The 22,106-nt window shown below is 38.0% G+C and overlaps 1 protein-coding gene across 19 annotated transcripts in view; it reads right to left on the bottom strand.

The window, feature by feature from the left end:
• Positions 1 to 11,338: 11,338 nt before the first annotated feature.
• Positions 11,339 to 22,106, bottom strand: part of PDLIM5 (PDZ and LIM domain 5) — a 179,610-nt gene continuing 168,842 nt past the window's right edge. For 18 of the 19 annotated variants that reach the window (XM_038399133.2, XM_043512623.1, XM_043512638.1 and 15 more), the window contains 4 exons: positions 18,200 to 18,380; positions 16,713 to 16,833; positions 13,113 to 13,228; positions 11,339 to 11,853 (listed from right to left, as the gene is read on the bottom strand). In XM_038399133.2, the coding sequence (XP_038255061.1) occupies positions 11,764 to 11,853; positions 13,113 to 13,228; positions 16,713 to 16,833; positions 18,200 to 18,380 (508 nt within the window). In that variant the 3' untranslated portion in view covers positions 11,339 to 11,763. The remainder of the gene's footprint in view (positions 11,854 to 13,112; positions 13,229 to 16,712; positions 16,834 to 18,199; positions 18,381 to 22,106) is intronic. The other variant, XM_043512630.1, reaches the window with a different exon arrangement.

Genomic DNA, 22,106 nt, shown 5'->3' with positions numbered 1-22,106 from the left:
CCACAGCTGAAGGCCTGATCCAAAGTCCATTCAAACCAATGAGAATCTTTCCACTGACTTCAGTAGGATTTTTACTAGACCCCCAACTGGGTTCAATCATAAGGGGAAGTGAGTTTGTCAGGGTCTCAATATTATTCTTATATACTTATATACTCTTATATACTTATTATTCTTATATATATGGACATACTTATCCATCTCACAAAGCAATGCACAATGTGTCACAAACTGGATTCTTTTCTGGATGGTGTCAGAGATGGAATAGCAAGAATACAGTGATAGTAACAATGGAACAGTTGTAGGAGGATGGTTGTGAAGCACCCACTTGCGCTCCATTTTTCATACCCTCCACAGGAATCATTCACACTGATGATGTAAGAGGGAGGATATTGGTGGGACATTTGTTGCCATATTGATCAATAGACTCATTGATAGGAGAATAGTTCCATACATTCTTGGGACTCAGCAGTGATTTGCCTTTAGCTTCCATAAACACAAATTACTAAAAATGTCTTGAACAATAGAAATGTTTTGCACTAGTTGCAGGGGCAGGATCATTGGACACAAGTGACTGGGGCTGTAGAGTGAGAGGAAGCAAGTGCTGAATTTCAGCGAGTCAGGGCACAGCAGTAACCAGTTGTTGCAAAATGGTCAGTTGCTGTGATGGACTGGACTCATTGGGTTCCCCCTTTGGGAGCAAGATCAATATCTCAGCAGTGAGAAGACAAGACTAGATTCCATACATGGTAGCAGAGATGAAGAATCTCCAGGAAGAAATGTGTGATGGTCCTCAATCTAACCCCAAGTTAAATCCAGTGGAAAGACTCCCATTTACTTCTCCTACAATAGTGCTTGGGGTGTGCTATAGACCTCCGGGATCTAATTTGGATATGGATAGAGCCCTTTTTAATGTTTTTAATAAAGTAAATACTAATGGAAACTGCGTGATCATGGGAGACTTTAACTTCCCAGATGTAGACTGGAGGACCAGTGCTAGTAATAATAATAGGGCTCAGATTTTCCTAGATGCGATAGCTGATGGATTCCTTCATCAAGTAGTTGCTGAACCGACTAGAGGGGATGCCATTTTAGATTTAATTTTGGTGAGTAGCTAGGACCTCATAGAAGAAATGGTTGTAGGGGACAATCTTGGCTCAAGTGATCATGAGCTAATTCAGTTCAAACTAAATGGAAGGATTAACAAAAATAAATCTGCAACTAGAGTTTTTGATTTCAAAAGGGCTGACTTTCAAAAATTAAGGAAATTAGTTAGGGAAGTGGATTGGACTGAAGAACTTATGGATCTAAAGGTAGAGGAGGCCTGGGATTACTTTAAATCAAAGCTGCAGAAGCTATCGGAAGCCTGTATCCCAAGAAAGGGGAAAAAATTCATAGGAAGGAGTTGTAGACCAAGCTGGATGAGCAAGCATCTTAGAGAGGTGATTAAGAAGAAGCAGAAAGCATACAGGGAGTGGAAGATGGGAGGAATTAGCAAGGAAAGCTACCTAATTGAGGTCAGAACATGTAGGGATCAAGTGAGACAGGCTAAAAGTCGAGTAGAGTTGGACCTTGCAAAGGGAATTAAAACCAATAGTAAAAGGTTCTATAGCCATATAAATAATAAGAAAACTAAGAAAGAAGAAGTGGGGCCGCTAAACACTGAGGATGGAGTGGAGATTAAAGATAATCTAGGCATGGCCCAATATCTAAACAAATACTTTGTCTCAGTCTTTAATAAGGCTAAAGAGGATCTTGGGGATAATGGTAGCATGACAAATGGGAATGAGGATATGGAGGTAGATATTACCATATCTGAGGTAGAAGCAAAACTGAAACAGCTTAATGGGACTAAATCGGGGGGCCCAGATAATCTTCATCCAAGAATATTAAAGGAATTGGCACCTGAAATTGCAAGCCCATTAGCAAGAATTTTTAATGAATCTGTAAACTCAGGAGTAGTACCGAATGATTGGAGAATTGCTAATAGTTCCTATTTTTAAGAAAGGGGGGGAAAAAGTGATCCGGGTAACTACAGGCCAGTTAGTTTGACATCTGTAGTATGCAAGGTCTTGGAAAAAATTTTGAAGGAGAAATTAGTTAAGGACATTGAAGTCAATGGTAAATGGGACAAAATACAACATGGTTTTACAAAAGGTAGATCGTGCCAAACCAACCTCATCTCCTTTTTTGAAAAAGTAACAGATTTTTTAGATAAAGGAAATGCAGTGGATCTAATTTACCTAGATTTCAGTAAGGCATTTGATACCGTGCCACATGGGGAATTATTAGTTAAATTGGAGAAGATGGGGATCAATATGAACATCAAAAGGTGGATAAGGAATTGGTTAAAGGGGAGACTGCAACGGGTCCTACTGAAAGGAGAACTGTCAGGTTGGAGGGAGGTTACCAGTGGAGTTCCTCAGGGATCGGTTTTGGGACCAATCTTTTTATTACTGACCTTGGCACAAGAAGTGGGAGTGTGCTAATAAAGTTTGCAGATGATACAAAGCTGGGAGGTATTGCCAATTTGGAGAAGGATCGGGATATTATACAGGAGGATCTGGATGACCTTGTAAACTGGAGTAATAGTAATAGGATGAACTTTAATAGTGAGAAGTGTAAGGTTATGCATTTAGGGATTAATAACAAGAATTTTAGTTATAAGTTGGGGACGCATCAATTAGAAGTAACGGAAGAGGAGAAGGACCTTGGAGTATTGGTTGATCATAGGATGACTATGAGCTGCCAATGTGATATGGCTGTGAAAAAAGCTAACGCGGTTTTGGGATGCATCAGGAGAGGCATTTCCAGTAGGGATAAGGAGGTTTTAGTACCATTATACAAGGCACTGGTGAGACCTCACCTAGAATACTGTGTGCAGTTCTGGTCTCCCATGTTTAAAAAGGATGAATTCAAACTGGAGCAGGTACAGAGAAGGGCTACTAGGATGATCCGAGGAATGGAAAACTTGTCTTATGAAAGGAGACTTAAGGAGCTGGGCTTGTTTAGCCTAACTAAAAGAAGGTTGAGGGGAGATATGATTGCTCTCTATAAATATATCAGAGGGATAAATATAGGAGAGGGAGAGGAATTATTTAAGCTCAGCACCAATGTGGACACAAGAATAAATGGGTATAAACTGGCCACCAGGAAGTTTAGACTTGAAATCAGATGAAGGTTTTTAACCATCAGAGGAGTGAAGTTTTGGAATAGCCTTCCAAGGGAAGCAGTGGGGGCAAAAGATCTATCTGGCTTTAAGATTCTACTCAATAAGTTTATGGAGGAGATGGTATGATGGGATAATGGGATTTTGGTAAGTAATTGATCTTTAAATATTCAGGTAAATAGGCCTAATCCCCTGAGATGGGATATTAGATGGATGGGATCTGAGTTACCCAGGAAAGAATTTTCTGTAGTATCTGGCTGGTGAATCTTGCCCATATGCTCAGGGTTTAGCTGATTGCCATATTTGGGGTCGGGAAGGAATTTTCCTCCAGGGCAGATTGGATAGGCCCTGGAGGTTTTTCGCCTTCCTCTGTAGCATGGGGCATGGGTGACTTGAGGGAGGCTTCTCTTCTCCTTGAAGTCTTTAAACCATGATTTAAGGATTTCAATAGCTCAGACATAGGTGAGGTTTTTCGTAGGAGTGGGTGGGTGAGATTCTGTGGCCTACGCTGTGCAGGAGGTCGGACTAGATGATCAGAATGGTCCCTTCTGACCTTAGTATCTATGAAAACAGCAGGCTTGAGAAGCAGTATACATCAGAAGGGTAGGGTGGAATTTGAGGATTTGGTAGATCTGGCCTTTGTTTAGCCTTAATATACTCTTGGGTGGCTATGACTATGGGAGAGATCTGTGTGGAGAACCCAGACATATAACCCTTTCTACACAATCTAATTGTGAGGTGTCTTGCGTACAAGCAAAACCCCCTCACTGCCTTTAAAAAGGGTTACTGCCATAAAACAAAAATAGTGAAAAATCAACACTTACCCTGGTCACCACACAGTTATATCTGAACTAGTGTAGCTATTTCAGTCCTAAATACTTGGAAATTTACTCTGTGGCCATTGAGAGCAAACCCTGCTTTCTTAATGGCCCCCACTTAATTTGATTTACAAAATTTTCTCTTCTGCAAGATTGGTAAATTCTGGACACTGTAGAAGTTACCCTCTTAATTGATTCTAACAGTTTTCAAATAATTTGGGCTGACTTGTTCCAAAACTATATTTTGGCACTTTTAAAAAAACAAATGCAATTGAATCCAGCCTTTACGATTCTAAGTAACACACCCTGTCCTCAGTGTATCAACTTATTAGTACATGACACTATAATATATAAAGATATAAAAGCCAAAAAATGTCATAAGCCCATGTATATTTTACAATACAGATTGTATAATGTAAAAAAAGGGCTATACCTTGAGCGCAGGAAGGAGGTGTCACTGCTAATGGCGGTTATGGGCTTTTATCACAACTTACCCCTGCCTATAATTTCTGGGCACAGGACACAGCACGCGTAGATTTAATTTCACTATTGTATAAGCAGCAGAATTCCAAAGAGTAACATATCCATATCCTACCCACACATTAATACATTATATAGAGAGTATACAATGGTCTATAGAATACATTACGTAGCATAATTTGTGTGCATGCATGCATTTGAAATGTTGTGTTACCTATTATTAGACCTATTTGCCCCCCAAAGTATGCCGACTGTAGAGAAGGTGTTCTCAAACTGGGGTTGGGACCCCTCAGGGGGTCACGAGGTTATTACATGGGGGGGTCGCGAGCTGCCAGCCTCCACCTCAAACCCCGCTTTACCTCCAGCATTTATAATGGTGTTAAATATATTTCAAAGTGTTTTTAATGGATAAGGGGAGGGAGGTCGCACTCAGAGGCTTGCTATGTGAAAGGGGTCACCAATACACAAGTTTGAGAGCCACTGCTCTAAAGCATACAGTACCAGAGCATTGCCCAGTCAGGAGGCTAGTTTCTTTACAGTATAGTACAAGCCATGAACACAATTGTAATTAAGCACAAAAATAAGAATTACAAAATACAATCGCGTACTAGAGTCTCATAATATTCTGGAAAATGAAGCCATTGTCATGGGTCCCCATCAAGGGTTCTGCAGGTTTTGCAATATTAAGCGGCCTTAGACAAAAGCATGTGATGTTACTGGTTTTTGGGGAGTATCCCTGGGGTATAGTCAAGAAATACAGCTGCATCAGCAATTGATGAGTTCTAGTACCAACACACAAAAGGCCTCCAATAAAAGCAGAAAAGTAGCAGGAGCTAGAAATTAGGGAAAGCATCAGTAACGCAAGGATGCTTGTGATTTGCAGACAGATTGCAATTGGACTTGCATCAGTTTACTGCCGTTGACTTTGGAGGAGTTACTTCTGATTTACAGAAGCATGCCTGTGGCTTCTGGAGAGGGAATTTGCATAGTTCCTTCCCCAAATACAAGTGGTCAGAGCTACCAAATAATTCTCTATTGACTGGCGGAGGGTTACGCTCTGAGAAAACATACACAGCATACATACAGCACTTGGCTTGTTCAAAGCCCTTTCTAAATTTCAACTAATTTGCACAACTCGCCTGTACCTGTAAAATAGATAGTTTATGCAAATAGGAAATGTCAGCATTTACCCAGTTACTCTACAGTGGTATCTGAGACACTGAAGTATTGCCCTTTATTTAGAATAGAATACAACTGAAATCTCACATATACAGTGACTGGGAGGGCAGATTAACTTTTTTAAAATGATGATCACTGTAAATATTATTCCCCATATATAGATGGCAAAACAGGAAGGGAAAGTGTCTTTTCTAAGGCCACATAGCAAGGTGGTGGCAAAGCTAGGATTAGAACTCAGGCGCTTCTGGCTCCAAAATTTGGGCTCCAACTTCTAGATCAACCTGCTTCTCAGACAGTGATGGGTGTAATATAAGAACCTAGAAAGACTAACAGGCCCTCTAGCAATAAAGCACCATTCCTTAGAACTCCAGTTTATGCTTTACATCCAGGGAGAGAGGACTGAACTATTGCAGTGTGTTTTCTGATCAACATCACTCAAATAGTGGTCTTATGCATCATTTGTGGAACTATTTTCACATGTACATCTTGAAAAATGTCAGTGAATTTCAAACAATGCTTACAAAACAATTTCATTTGCAGATATCTAAACAGTTTCTCCACCTACCCTCAAAGGTGTAGTTGATGAGTTTACATATGTTAGCAATAGGTTTTGAAAAGAATCAACCTGCAGAGTCTGAATATGCAATGAATAAAGTCACAGTAAGTATTGCAAGTCAGATTACAAATACTGAAAATTATCTTTTATACATAGGCTAATTTTAATTAATACTTGATCACCTGTTTGATTTTCACAAACTATTGATGCAACTATGTGATAAAACATAAATGCTACGTACTTACCTGGTTCTGAATATGATACTGAAGTTAAATGTCACTGAATCATATCCCCAAAACAGCTGCACTAGCTATATTAAATATCAGTTATGTATAAGCTTTTCTCACAATTAATCTAAGCTGTCTGCTCATTTATATTATTTTAGAGCCTGTCTACAGACATAAAAAAATCATAGCTTCAGGAGATGAAATATGCCGTATGAAAAATCTCGTATCTTTTAAATGACATTGGAAGGAGCTCTAAGTGTCATGGTGCTCCGTTGTTTGTATTTTGTCACCTAGTCTTAAAATGATTTCATTATGCAAATTCATTGTTAGTGTAAATCCTGTTAAAGACAATGGGCCAGATCCTTCGCAAGTATAAACTGGCATCTCTCCATTTACTTAAATGGGAATACATAGATTTACATCAGTTGAAGATCCAAACAAAAGGGCCTACTTCTGATCACACTTAACGGCTACACATGAGAATAAAACCAGTGAGACTACAATGGAGTTACTGGTGATGTACTTCACTGGGACTGCACACAAATTGTGCCATAAATAAATTTGACCCAACACATAGTTTTGTTTTCCTGTTGCCTGATATACTTCAAGAGGACACAGGACTTCACGTGGGAGGTAAGGTTATGTTCAAAGAGCTGAATCAAATAATGGAAACTTCAAGGAAGGAAAAACCATGACATTATGATGAATGACTCACCAAAGCTCAGTTCAGATTTATATTTACCAAAGGAACATTTGACATTTCATTGGTGTACTGGGAAGAAAAATAAAGACACACCTGATGGGATTATCTTTTACTGAAGTATTTCAAGCAAATAAAAAAAAACAATGGTGCTTTCTAGTAGGTAGGAAAGGTAAAGTACAGGTGTGAGTGTTTTAAAGAAGTCCTGTGTGTTTGGAAAGTGTGAAAAACTCAAAACACAGTGCTTGGTTTCATAATACAGCAGAAGTCTTTTAAAACACACAAGTTAAGGGTGTGACTCTTCTAAATTCCTAAGCCACCTGGAGCATAAATTCTAATGATTTGTTATGGCACATGTGCTCCTAAATCTCTTTGGCACTTCAAAAATCCCACCCAGAATATTTTTTCAGATCAGCCAGCTACAATTTTTTTTATTCCACTGTGATTTTTTTATTCTTTAGTTTATAACAGAGTAAGCAAGGTTTTGGTTGCACGCCACTGCATTATAATATTCTATTCAGATGTAAAGAAAACATATTCCTTGAATGTGCCTTCCACTGAACCACAGTTATTGCTAATAACTGACAGTGCTTTCCTATTCCCAAACTGCCTTATATAGCGTACATTTATGTGTATTAAAAGTGTAGAAGCCATACCTTACGTATCAATCATTAATATAAATTTGCAACTTACTCTGAGTTTTACTTTTTAAGCCATTACATTAAAAATGGAGAGTTTTTAAATGGGAATAAAATTCAGTACAATAGTCTGTTATTTCTAAAGTCCTATTCATAAAGCACAGCCATAATGTACGATATACACAAGGAAAACTGAAAATCAAGTTCAGAACACCAAGTAAGATAATAAACTTGCAGCTGTTTTTCTGTCTGCATAAAAGGGAAAACGAGAGTTCTAATAAGCCTAGGAACTGAGTTAAGTGCTTTCATTTATAAGTGCAAGTAAAAGCCATGCCACTTTTGAGACTTTTGCTGGGCAGCAATTTCTCCTTCTCCCTCTTTTCCCCTTTAAAATTTTAAATATTGCATAGGAACCATTTGCCCTGTTAGGTTCCCATAGTTAGGACCAAACCCTTCTCAGAGGAATTTTGGCACCTTATTAATTAGTTGGTTATGAGTAGGAGCTGCATTCTTTCAGTGACTCCTATTTTGCCATCAGTAAAGTGTGATCCTATAATAAATTTCCGTCAAGCAAACTATTTCTGGTAATTCCCCCTAATTAACACCAGACTGCTAATAATAAATTAGGCCCTACGTGTTTCTGATATAACCAAGATCTTGTCTGAGCACAAGAAATTAACCAATGCCCCAAGAAAGTAAAACACAAACCTATACTAAGCTTTTGCTGGTAAAAGGATTTATACGCAATTTTGTGAGAAAACCTTTGAAGATATTATACAGGGCATTTTGATCAGCAAACGTTTTGAGTGACAGAGAGACTTGTTCTGGGTTGAGCAGTGAAAGGGGATTTATTGTGAAAACACTGTTGAGTTTTTAGCCTATAAATCTTACGCTAGATTACAGTTTCTTAATGAATGAATGACAGATCTCTTATTTTTGTCGGTGCATTTTAATGTTAAATGATGTTGTGATTGATAGAAACCAAACCTCTCCCATTAAAATGTCAATTTTGACTTGATGTCTTTAAGAGCTTGGCTTCTGGAGTTTAATATACTGTTTGCAAATAGACTTGCATTTGTCTCATTCATAGCCTAAACACTGCAGCAGAGATAAAATTCCTGTAAAGTTGCATCTAAATTTTATATAGCCATGTGCAGTATTTTTTCTGCTTGTACAAATAAAGACAGAAAACAACAGTGCATTTGCCTATTTAAGAGATATCCAGCTCATGAGACTCTTATGAGGCTGCTTTATCATGAAGTAATTGACCATGTTACAGTAGATGGTTAAGTATCCCTAGGTGAAAGCAGAGAATGCTTTGTACCAAGGCTAAATACAGTATCAGATAATGCTCGTCATGGGAGATAGTATTGCTATGAAAAGCCTCAACCTAGGGAAAAATGCCAAACACACTTGCAGATACGCTGCAAAATATTCTACTCTGGCCAGTATTTTGAAATAAAGAATGCTCAATTAATAGGAACAGGGTAGTGGTATTGTTCCAGGCTACATTTCTGCTTCTCTTGTGTGACCTTAAAAAAAAATCCAAAGACACAAAAACAACCATCACCCATCAAAATAAATATAACTCTAAAGCTGTTTATTAATACGTATACATCATGATATTGCTTTGCAGACTCTGCTTTTCATACATCTTTATTTAGAATCAAAACTGGTAACAGGAACAGAATTTGTCTTATGAAATTTGCAAATGTGAAGTCAAACGTAGAGAAGCCAAAGCATAAAGAAAGCAAGCAAGCAAATCACCAGGCTTCTTTAATTTTTTTTTTTTTTTAAACAAGGCAAAAAAAGAGGTTTGAGCCATTGTAATCTGTAAATGAAAGTATTTTCCCTTTACTGCTGGTTTGCAAAACCATTCAGATGAATAGAAAATGCTATTATTTCAGCACACACAGCAGGTAAAGATTACTGAATGGGATCAACACATATTGCACCCACTACCCAGCAATTACCTTTAAAATTGTGATAATGCTCTATTAAGCATTCATCATTATATTTACAGATAAAACTGTAGGCTTGATGTAACTGAACTTGGAAAAGTCTGCCATCATGGTTCAATTATGCACCCCTAAACCCACTTTCACCTCAAAACATTTAAATTCAGTCCTGTCCTCCAACAGGCATATTTTAAGAAATCACTTACAGAGCAAGCACATAAAAAGCACAGTTGCTGATTTTCTAAGTTATAATGTAGTTTCTGATACATCTGCTATGTTCTAGAAGGCAGGATTGACCCTAGATAATTCTAACGTTTGCTCAAAAGCAGAACACTGTTTGTTGAGGATATCCCACATGAAAAATACTTTTGGAAGTTGTAAAGTCCCCAGTTGAACTACATCAAGCCTGTAGTCAAAAAAAAAAAAAATAGACACCTAAAAATTCTGGAAGTAAATAAGCAAGGCTTTCTTAAAAGTGAAATCAAAAAGATATCAATATGGAATATTCCTAACCAAAATAATAAATATTCAGTGAAAGATACAGCATTCTTATAATGTGCCCTACTAGAATCTCACCTATTAAAAACATTAATAGTCATATAGTTCCTTTTTGTGTGTGCTTGTTTATATAAAACTTGTTTCACCATTTAATATGAATTACTTAACAGTGACTTTAGGTTCGAAGCGCACATGTGTGTTTATAATACAAATAGACAAAGCACAAATTAAAGGATAAAATTGCTGCATAATGCAGCAGTATTAGCCCCTCCAGACTATGGGTCTAGAATTTCTTAGCAACTGGGAAATTCCAAATCCTGGTCCACAAAGGGGTTGGGGTGGGGGAAAGGAGGTTAAGAAGAATCACTATAATAAATGTTTAATGTGAGTTAACTGCAGTATAATTCCAAATGGCCGGGGGGGGGGTAGGGGGGGAGATCTATTGAAAAGTTTTTCATCTTTCCTCCTCTAAAATACAGATTTTCACTTACAGAAACTACAGTACATTTTGAACCTGTCTGCATCCATCCCCTTCCCAAACGTGCTGTGTACAGTATCTCCACTGGAAGTATTTATTTCAGCCCCAGCTCTCCAGATTCTAGCTGTTTCAAAAGCAAAATCAATCCTACTAAAATTATTTTCTGAGCCTTAAAAATTGCCCAGTCTGCTCCCCCCTCTGGAGTTTTAGCCCAACCCATCAATATCTAGAAAACTGTAAATATTTTAAGCTGCTTTACAACATTGCCTCCATACTACTGGAGTGTAGTACTATTGAGTACCCTCAGATGCAATTTCACACCCTGACTTTTGTTGGCTAGCATTTTGGTGGTATGTGCCACATTTTGAAGAGTAGGTCCCATGTGTTTTCTCTAGCGGCTCAAAGGGCATCTTTTAGGTGCCTATTTTCCAGCACAGTAGCAATTCCACCATTTGGTGGCCATGTAAAAATCTCTACCATGCTCTTTGCAGATCTGCTGAAGACTTGATTACCAAAGACAAAAACGCCATATAAACGTAACTTGGGCTTACAGAATATGGTTATCACAGCAAAGATTTCATGCATTAATTATGACCCAAATACCCCAGTTCTTATCTTTGATTTCATTCCTTTTTTTAAAAAATTCATTCCTATAAAATGATGTATATATATCTGATGCTACCCCCCTCCCCCCGAATACCAGCAAAAGCAAGTTTCATTTTATCAGGTCTCTAAATCTGGAAGCCTCCTTTCTGATATTTAAACAAATATAACCTTGGCCATGAAAAAAAGCATGAAATCAAAACAGTAATATGCTGTGAGGTGTGTATTTTTACACTCAATTTACTCTTGGTATACAGATCACCCTCCTTCTCTTTTTACTGATTCAAAAATGTTCACTGATAAATACTCTCAACATTCATATGTAAAAAGCCCAAAGTTTCCATTTTTCTCTTCCATTCTAAAATCTTGTATAAATATTTTACTAGCCTATTGAAAATGGACATCTGATGAAATTCAACCTTCTCCATTCCTTATGTTTGTTAACTGTACGCGGCCTAAGCTTCAGAAGTTCACTGAGTGAGCATGCTTCTTGCACAGTGGCTTATCCTTTTTGGAGAAGAACGTCTGACCCTCCAGACTGTCACAACATACCTGAAATAGGATTGGAAAAAAAAAAAAAACCACTCAGTGAATTATTCTGAATGTGAAATAATCATCACATTATTGATGCACACAATCATGGAATAAGGATTATTATTCAGCGCTAAGGAACACGCTTTTAGGGTTGGATATTAAAAAAGCGTCAGTGTTGGTCTAAACTTGTTCCCATTTAAATAAATGGGAACTTTCTGATTCACTTCAGTAAGAGCAGAATTAGGACAATGCTGAGCACTTTTTAAAATCACATCCTTATTTCATAGTAGCAGCCGTGTTAGTCTGTATTCGCAAAAAGAAAAGGAGTACTTGTGGCACTGTAGAGACTAAAATTTATTTGAGCATAAGCTTTCATGAGCTACAGATCACTTCAACAGATGCATTTAGTGGCAAATACCTCAGCATAAGCTTTCGTGAGGTACAGCTCACCTCATCGGATGCATTCAGTGGAAAATACTGAAAAATGCTGTAGCTCACGAAAGCTTATGCTCAAATAAATTTGTTAGTCTCTAAGGTGCCACAAGTACTCCTTTTCTTTTCTTTTCTTTTCTTTTCTTTTCACATCCTTACTGTTACTTTTCCTGTTCATGCAATACAAGCAAAGATGATAGATAGAGATATGCTTTCATTTCAGCTGCAATAGGTTTGTCATGTTGTCTCAATACATTTATCTTTGGAATACAAAGAAGAGACATCAAAGTTTATTTGAAACAGTGTACAAATAAGAATAAAACCCCTAAAAGGTTAGTTTTAAACTGAAGGAGAAATTTCCATATAAAAGGATCTGCACAGTATAAAGCAGAACATTAAAGAAAATGAGACCGAGGCATTTGATTTTTAGCTAATACACGATGATCTACACTGGGGGTATTATTACAGGAGAATGCAGTAAAACAGTGAGTTGTAAACTCGTATATCTGAGTTAAAAAACCTCCGGTATATATGAAACTATGAACACAAACAATACTCTTGCCATTTTAGAAACTACATCTTCCTTTGTGGATTTTTAATGCTATATTCCAGGAGGGTCAACATTAAGGGTTAAATGCTAGCACACATGGCCATGATCCAGGCCAAGATCTCTAAGAGTGCCAAAATACCCACAATAGCAACACACCTTCCAAACAACTGTGAAAGTACTTTTTGTTTGGGTTAGGAGGATTAAGTGACATTTTAGCTGTTACTCCCACATTGCTCAGGTTAGCACAAGCACTGCTGCCACTGATTTGTTTAAAATGCAAAATAATTTTACTTACCGAGCACACAAAGCAGGTGTCGTGCCAGGTGTGGCCAAGGGCTTCAAGAAATCTGTCTCCAGCTTCAATGGGGAATTCACAGCCATAGCACATGGTACCAAAGAGGGCGTAGTAATCTGTACCACAGAAAGCATGAAGCATGAGTGGAAATGCAAGAATTTCCTTTAGAAATCATTTTGTTTTTCAGGAGAGGATACTGTGTTTATATTACCACCTGCCAAGTTTCAGGACTAAGCATTTGGGGGGGATAAACTAAATAGGGGCCTGAGAGATATGAAATACCCCTTCCTCTCACCAGCTCATGCTCACTCCCTTTCCTTTCTATTTCTTAATCTTTCCTTCTTCATCTCTCTTTTCTTCCTTCTGTGTTTTCACTTCATGTCCAATAGTGTGTTAAGGGTGAAATTCACCCCATGCAGAGGGCCAGAACAAGGCCTATGCACTCCTTAAGTCCCCCTCAATCCCTATTTTGAGACTTTACACGATGCATAGGCCTCACGCTGGCCCTCAGCACCGGATGTATTTCCTTCTTAAATAAGTATCTTTAACCTACACTCCAATACAACACCACTCACATTTCAAAAATATATACATATTTGCTCTCCAGTTCTTTTCTAAACAAAGACCAACACTTTTGACCAAACTGGATTTTTAAATAGTTTCCTTTTAAGTTATTCCACCCATTGTGGTTTGCTCATGTTGAGCAGAGTGTTTTTTAAAAAAACAAATCAGATTTTGCCTAGAATCTCTCTCTAAGTTTGTATCCTGCTGTATGTTCATTACAATACAATGTGCATCTAACCAACATTTTTAAATATATGAAGGTCAGTATTGGCTCTGATAGTCTCCTCTCAAAGAGTGAAACTCACCCCTGTGCAAAGGTCACCTCAAGTGCTATGCATCATTTACGTCCTATGTCGTGTTGCTCCGCTGCACAGGGCCAACTTTCACCCTGAATTAGTTTAAGTTTTCTTTTATTTCAGATCCACCCCTACTCCCCACCCCCAACAGCCAAGCATAAGGAAAAAATAAATGTTCAGGTCCAGAACAAGAACAGTGAGGTAGCTTTAATGGGTTTTGGATCACTGCATCATGATGCCAAAGGTACCATGTGTTATGGAACACTAAGTTTCCATTAGACAAAGTGACAGCTATATTGGAATTTCAGACTTCATTCTTTTTGGCAACATTGTGGCACTGACGGAGAAGAGATCTTAGGGAACCCGGGAAGGAGTGGCAAGCAGTGTGAAAGTAGATTTTGTTTCTCTACTAGGCAATGTGGACTTGCTGAGTCTCTCTAATGCCTGCTGGAGAACTCAGAGCCAACAGGTGTCTTTTCACATGTGAAAAGGGGCAGATTTCTGCTTTGGATCCCCTAAAACAGTGCTCTAAAACATGATGCTTAAAAGCAGGTTGTGAGCACAAACACATTGGAGCAGTAAAGACCTTCACTGACTGACCATGGCAAGAGGGATGTATCATTTTAATTAGTCCAGGATCTCGATGCTGGAAAAAAATAATAATAGTGTGTGTATAGTGGGGAAAGTTGGTAAAAACATCAAATAGTACAGCACTTCTCCATCTCACAGGACCTGTAAATCCTGACTGTGACCCTGGTGTCACAAGCATATTGCTTCAATGCATCTGTCATGCTTACAATAGTCAGAGCCCTGTTTAACTTGGCTCCTGCTTACAGTACCAAAAAGTTACAGGCTTTCCTTTGGAAGAAAGAGAGCAGTAGCAAAGGCATAATGGAAGGCTTCAGCTTTCTTTCCCTTTCACCCTCCAGAAACTGTGGTGTAACAGTTTCTTCTATGCAGCGTTCTTCACATAGAAGTATCTGAAAGTGCTCTATGTTCAGCAAGTTCATACCGATTGCTCAGCCAACCCCTCAGTTTAACATCTAATTAGAAACCCAGTGCTTTTACTACATAGCACTTCCACCCCTGCTCCTGACAGTAGTACCTGCAACCTCAGTATGCGTCAAAGCGTACTTGTACTAAAATCTTGTGGCTCACACATAAGCTTACTACCAAATGTGTCGTGCTGATAGTAATGGCATCGTGTTTCAATATCTATCTACCTGTAGTTCAGAAGAGTGAGCATTTGAGCTGGGAAGGCTTGTAAAGTAGCACCAATCAACGCATTCCGTAACATGGAGGATCACTTGATAGTAGGAGCAAGAATTCAGTATTAGCAGAACAAATGCAGTCATGAATTCTCCACCTCGAAGTTATTGATTACTTTAATACTAATTTTGATGACTCTATTTAGAGACTGTCAAGTGTTTCTAAGTTTAGGGACCTCAGACTCCCAGAGGATGATATTTCAACAACAGTGTCATACTTGACAAGGCTACTCATCTGTCAATATTCCATTCCATAGATACTCCCGTGATTCAACAGCAGCAAGATGCTACAGTACTTCTGACACTTATGGGGAGACTAGTGTGTACTCCTCTCCTCCACATCACCAAATCAATCCTGGCAGCAGAATCTTCCTCTGCCATGCTGATCTTTATCTCCCCTTCACCATTTCTGCATTGCTCTGAACAACTCTGCTAACAACCAGAGCTGAAATGTTGGCTCCAATGAAATCAATGAGAGTTTTGCCACTACTTGAGTGGAGACAAGATTCACCCCACGTCTCTTCCCAATCAATCTGCTTTTCACTCTCTCCTGCCCAAGCTACTCACCCAAATACTCCTATTAGTGAAATCACACTGTACATTACGGGGCGGGGGAGGAGGGGGTACCATGAAAAGGCCCCACTGGTGACATTCCTAATACGGATTTAAATACCATGCAAGAAAAAAAAAAACACACATAACATTGAACCTTTTGTCAATTATTTCTTTCACATTTTGTCAATGTTTATTATAAATACCATCCCATTTCTTTCCTAGAGAGGGAATGTATGTGGAAAGTTTTAAACAAACTAGGAAAGCAAAGAAAATAAATGAAATTATTCACTCCTTCAAGGAAATGGTTTGGCTGAAAATGTGAAAAAAGGAAGTTCAAAGGAGACTGTTTTTCACATTAATACTGGTCTTTAGATTTTCAACAGCTATAATCAAATCACTGTATTTTTAGTCCTACCAGCCTTTTTGATCTTAAGCTTGTGTTCTACAGATGTTATTCTTGATCCTGCAAGGCACTTCCCCCTCCACAGATCACTTACTACCAGAAGTAGCCTTATTGCCATCAGTAAGACTACTCATAGTAACACACACTACTTCCCATAGTATTTGCTCATTTAATCCCCATTTCAAGTGAATGAAGAGATATGAGTTCTCATAAAAACCAACATGAAAATCTCTTTAGAATTAGCATTTTGTTGTGCTATCTATACCTACATCTGGGAACTTAGCAAGAACAGCAACTAAATGAAACTATGATGAAAGCCTATTCCTAATGAAATCAATAGCAAAATTCCAACCGACTTCACTGTGGCAAAATCCAGCCCCCAACTCAAAGGTGCTAGTTTATTGGATAAGATGAAATAAATACATTGTTATGAGAACTAGTGGGAAAGCTTCTGTCAAAGAGAAAGGGTTTGTTTTGTTTTACCAAAAACATTGGTGGTTTTGTCGCTGCTCACCTGTCTCACAATAGGGATCCCCATCTTCCAAATGGAAGACATTATTGCGAATGGGATTATGGCAGGCCACACATACAAAACAGGAAACATGCCAAGTTTGTTTCAAAGCATTGATTACTTCCTGTTGGGATAAGAAAAAGCGGTATTAATAAGTGATGTTGATATGATGAGTGAATAAGGGTGATCATGTTCTGTACTGTTATAAAAACACTGTTTTTATGCTTTCTCTGCAATATTACTTGAGGATCTTATTAAATAAATTAACAGGAACATAATTTTTTGCTGACATGCATTATAAACTACTGCATTTTAAAAAAAATGTCTCTCTCATTCTTCATCTCTGATGAAGAACTATTTAAATTATCATCTCAACATGTTATTTCAAGTCTTTGGCAGCTGTCAAAAATTAAAGCAAGAAAAAAATCCCAAAGCCAAGATCAATTTGGTTACTCCATTGTTTCAGGGACACTCTTGTAATACTCTGGAGGACGCATACAGAGCTGAAGTTCAACAAGCTTAACAGTACCACGGCCCCCTGCTAGGGTCCCCAAACAGATTTTTAGACAAATTCTGTCACCCTTATTCAAGTTGAGTGATACCTTGCTGTGTGAGTAGTCCCACTGATTTCAGACAAATATAAATTAATATTTGTGAAGATAGGGAAAAGTTAATCGGGGACATCACAAAGGACATTATGACAATTTTGTTAGGTTTTGAAAGATGATGTAATGCCAAATGTGACTTGAAACTTGGACTGCTAAAGCAATGAGATGTATGCTTAGCATTTCCAGCAACACCGGGGAATGGACTCTTATCTTTCTGGATCAAAGGGTTGGAATTGGAAACTTTAGGCTGTGAGAGAAGCAAGGGCTTTTCTACCTACCTCACTAGAGAGAACATTTTGATATTTTATCTTATGCCTAGTGCCAGACAAATGACATGTTCTGTAATACTCAGCGAGGCATAATCATTTTTACATATTTTACAATTGTTTTGTCAATTCTGTGAAAAACCACCAATAAAATATCCTTTCACTTAAGGCAATCAAAGAACTGCAGCAGTTACCGATGGGCAACTTGGAGAGAGAAGATAAACTCCGAAGAGGCAAAGCCAGAAGCGAGGCCTGGGGTCCAGGTTTCTGGCAAGGGAGAGGCTGCAATGTCTCTCCTCAAAGAGTGCTGGAGATAAACTGGTAATATCCATTATTGGCATGGGACTAGAATATAGAACTGTAGCCTACGTGTATATGACGACAGCTGTATTGGTGCTACAGAGTGCATCTACAGGACGAGAACTTGGCTATGAAAAAGGGATTTCAGAGTTCTAGAAGAGACATGTGAGATGCCCTGTAAATTAAAAAAGCTTAATCTGCAATGAAGTGTTCCCTGACAGCAACTAACCCATTACAAAAATGAGGAAAAGGCTGTGGTTAATATTCACCTTTAAAAAAAACTAATTTAAACCATGCACACAGTTTGATTACTTACTCCAAGTATCTTCCTCTGGCATCGAGAACATTCAGGGGCAAAGAACTTCTCATAGCAGATCTCGCAATAGAGAGCCCCCTTCTCTTCCACAAACCCAACGTAAGCCATAGAGGTTCTGCAGTGAGCACAGTTAAACTCCTCGGGATGCCAGGATTTCCCCAAAGCCACCAGGAAAGGTCCCCTGGTTAAAGGAGAAGGGACTAGTTTAGCCAGTGCAGTGCAACTGCAAGGGACGGGGGCAACACGGAGAACTGTAAATGTCTATCCAAATTACCCATGTGACTTTAGTACAAACTACAAAACTTTGCTGGTTAACATCTCTTACCTATAACAATCTTCAATAAAACACTGAACAATTCTGTGCCCATTTCACTGTATTCCAGTAATGCCTGGAATGATCTTTGTTCACAACAACACTAATGGCTTTTCTTTCACATCTTATTTTGAACTCCATTAAATATAGTGCCATAACACTGAAGTGATTGCTAGAAAAAAGGTTACTATTTTATAAGATCTCGTTATAAGATCTTCCAAATGATTTCTATCCATTGCAAAATATATTTAATTTCATTTAAAATTATTATAAATTTTGTCAGTACATATCTGTATCAAGGTTACAAATGTTAACATAGATTTGACTCCACAAAGAAGTCAAGACGGATAAGATCAGTTTCTCAAGAGAAAAAAATACAATACATTTCCTTATCCTGAGAGTCTGTTGCAGTGATGAACCATTTCAGGTGAGAGACAGCAGTTTTCTCCAGCAGCCAATTATGGCAAGAACATTTTGAATCCAGAAGGGGAAAAGTCAAGCCATTATCATTTGAGAAATGCAAAAGTACTTGTAAAATATTCATTTGGATAAGTCAATCAAGGTTTTGGACAAAACCACCCAGTCTACAAGCAAATTAATTTTTGCCAGATTATACTTATAAAGCTCTCCCTGATACAGTTACATTTATATTAATTTTGAAACATATTTAAAGTGGTTATTTTCTATAACAATTATTTATTTTGATACTCACACATTTGTTTTTAGCAAAGATAGGGTTTTGATTTGAGACTAAGTTCAAACCATATTCAAACTTTGAGGAAATTTGGGTCTGGAACAAAACTTTAATTTTCTGCAACCCTGAAAGATTATCGTGTACCTTGCTGCTATACTTAACCTAGTTCTGATCATGCTCAATATACAGCACTCTGTCCTGCACCAAAACACAAAACAATCAAAAATTCCACAGCACAATGATTCCAAATATTCCAAAGGGAATTAAGTAAGGAATAGAACATTTTTTGTATAGAATGGCAAAATTTTCTTATCAACAAAGTAATTAGGGAAGATAGGGAGAACAATGGGGATGAATTCTTCCAACTAGCTTGCTAGGGTGGGGTATCTGCAGGATGGGAAGGCAAATGGGCAGTAGAACGAGGGGTAATTCAACGAAAGAAGCTGAAGATAATTCTTTTCATTTCCCTCATTTATTTGTTTTCTTGATGGAACACGAACAGTAGAGGAGAGCAAAGGAAATGGGGCGAAAGTATATTTAAAAAGGCTCATGGATCATCTTGAAAAAGGGAGAGAATTTATTTCATTTACAAAGTTATTGCCTGACTGTATTTGAAAACCAGAGAAATAATGGAAACAATATTTGGAAAATTGTTCCTGAATCTGGAAGACCGAATTAGTGTCGTCAAACTCCAGACTCCCTTGTGGATGACTAAATAGTGCAAACGCTGATCTAACCTGATACCCTTCAGCCTCTGTACAAGTACCTTTTTACATCAATGCCCTTTCAGTTATGTACAGATCAAACAATACAAGTTCTTGTGTACAACAAAGTGCTCTCTTCTCACAGTGTCAGCACAGGCTAATTTAACGCATTCATTAACACAGGACTGACACTGAAGAGGTTCTTCTAGCTCCAGTAGGATCAAGTTTCTGTTTGTCTGTACTAAAATGATAGGCTCGGATAGTTGCAAAGTGGAAGGAAAGTATTCTATAAATAATAAAAGCAGGAGAGGGACCTCAACATCTGGTATATTTAGCTCTCCACAGTTTTGACATTTTTAGGCTAACCATTCCAGATAGCGTGCTGGAATCCAGGTGGACAGGAAATGGTATAAAATTGTATCTAAGCAGTTCCCCCCCCCCAACAGGCCCAAGACAAATATGGTAGCATACTGCACAGTGTCTCTTAGGATTCAAGTTTTTCCATCAGTATGCTTATACTTGCTATATACATATGTTCAGAAACATGCCTTTAAAAAAAACAAAACAAAAACCCCATACTTTTAACTGGGTCACCGTTTAAACATGTTAGAAGTTTAATCACACCCAAAACCTTAAAAAGAAAACCTCGAAGGACAGAAAAAAAATGGCAAAGTAGACAAAGATGTGATATTCAGAATTTTGGAGGCGTTCCTGATCTTGGCATGGATTAAATTGTTCTATCAAAAAACATTCATCCCGTACTGAGAGCTTGCAGTAATGAAAGGTATTCATTTACCACTGGACCAAAAAGGGACTTATAACTGCAAGAGGTCAAATTTTGTAGGTCGTATTTATTATAAAACCATCACCCACTCCATCATGAAAATCAAGGACAATCCTACAAGCCACGGCTTGCTTTGAGTGAGCCATTCTTACAGGTTGTTTTGAGGCGCTAAGGACTTCAGGCCCAATTTTCAAACATGACTGTGTAGACTAGGTGTGCAAACCTTACAGCTGGAGGTAGAAACGTACATTCAGACATCTATTTACTTTTTCAGCACGCTGCAAGGCAGCCACTTTTATATTGCTTATAAATAAGCAGTATAAAAATATACTATACATAAGCTGTATAAAAAAGAGAGAAGTAAAGGCTTACCAGAAAATAAGCACTATTTCCCTATTTTGACACTATAACCAGATACAACAGTGTCAGTATATTCAGAAGGTCCACCAGCTGTATCCATGTAGGTGATCTTGTGCATTGTACTGCACTATCAAACCAACTGAGGAATTTAGTGGTGGGGAGATGGAACGGATTTTCACATCTGCTCAGTTGGTCAATCGCTTGATAGTTAACAGAATGGCAGTCCAAAAAACAAACATTTATTCTTTTCCAGTCACTGGCAAACCCCATGACATGTATTTTCTTATATGTAAGAAACCAACAAAAATGGTACTCTTAATTTTGCCCCTTGCCCTTCAAAATAATTAAACTTCGAGAGAATAGATCTTAAAAATAAATCTTTTGTCACACTTACACACACAAGAATATACAGTAGTATTGGTGGAGACCCTGGGGATACAAATTTGGATTTCCAAGTGACAGTCAGTTCAGCATCTTGGTATTAAGAGACTTAATGAGTTCCTGAAGTCCTTGGGAGCTATCAATTAAAAGTCTGTCAGAGCCTCTTTACAAATATTACATAGGTATTTTAAACAGAAAATATAGCTTGTGTTTAGTTTGGATATCTTTATGCAAAGAAAGAAAAGTTTATCTAATGAAACCTTGGAAAATGTTGAAGTCTGTGGAAGATAAGCATATCTATAATTAAGAGCATAAATTAAAAAATAAGATGTCTCAATTTTTTTGGCTTAACAAGTCATGGTTATTCTATGCCTTAGTGTAAAGTAACCAACTCTACAGTGCATTTTGGCTGCAAAACAGGTGTACAAAGGAATGTCACTTGATCCTACTCCTACCTTTTTCATAGGTAATGCTGCCACTAAGGGCATGAACTGTAATTATGAACTTGAACTCCAAAAGCTATCACAATCTTCCAAAACCACTGTAGCATGAGAATGTTGGGTGAACTCAGTTTACTGATTACTGTACTGTCAGTTGATCTTGACATGAAATTATCCTTGTTCCTAAAAACTCTGTTGGCATTTGAAGATATGAAAGCTTGGCCTATGAAA

Source organism: Dermochelys coriacea, chromosome 4 (genome assembly GCF_009764565.3).
Source record: "Dermochelys coriacea isolate rDerCor1 chromosome 4, rDerCor1.pri.v4, whole genome shotgun sequence".
Taxonomy (NCBI): Eukaryota; Metazoa; Chordata; order Testudines; family Dermochelyidae; genus Dermochelys; species Dermochelys coriacea.
This window is presented reverse-complemented; position numbering and strand designations above follow the sequence as displayed.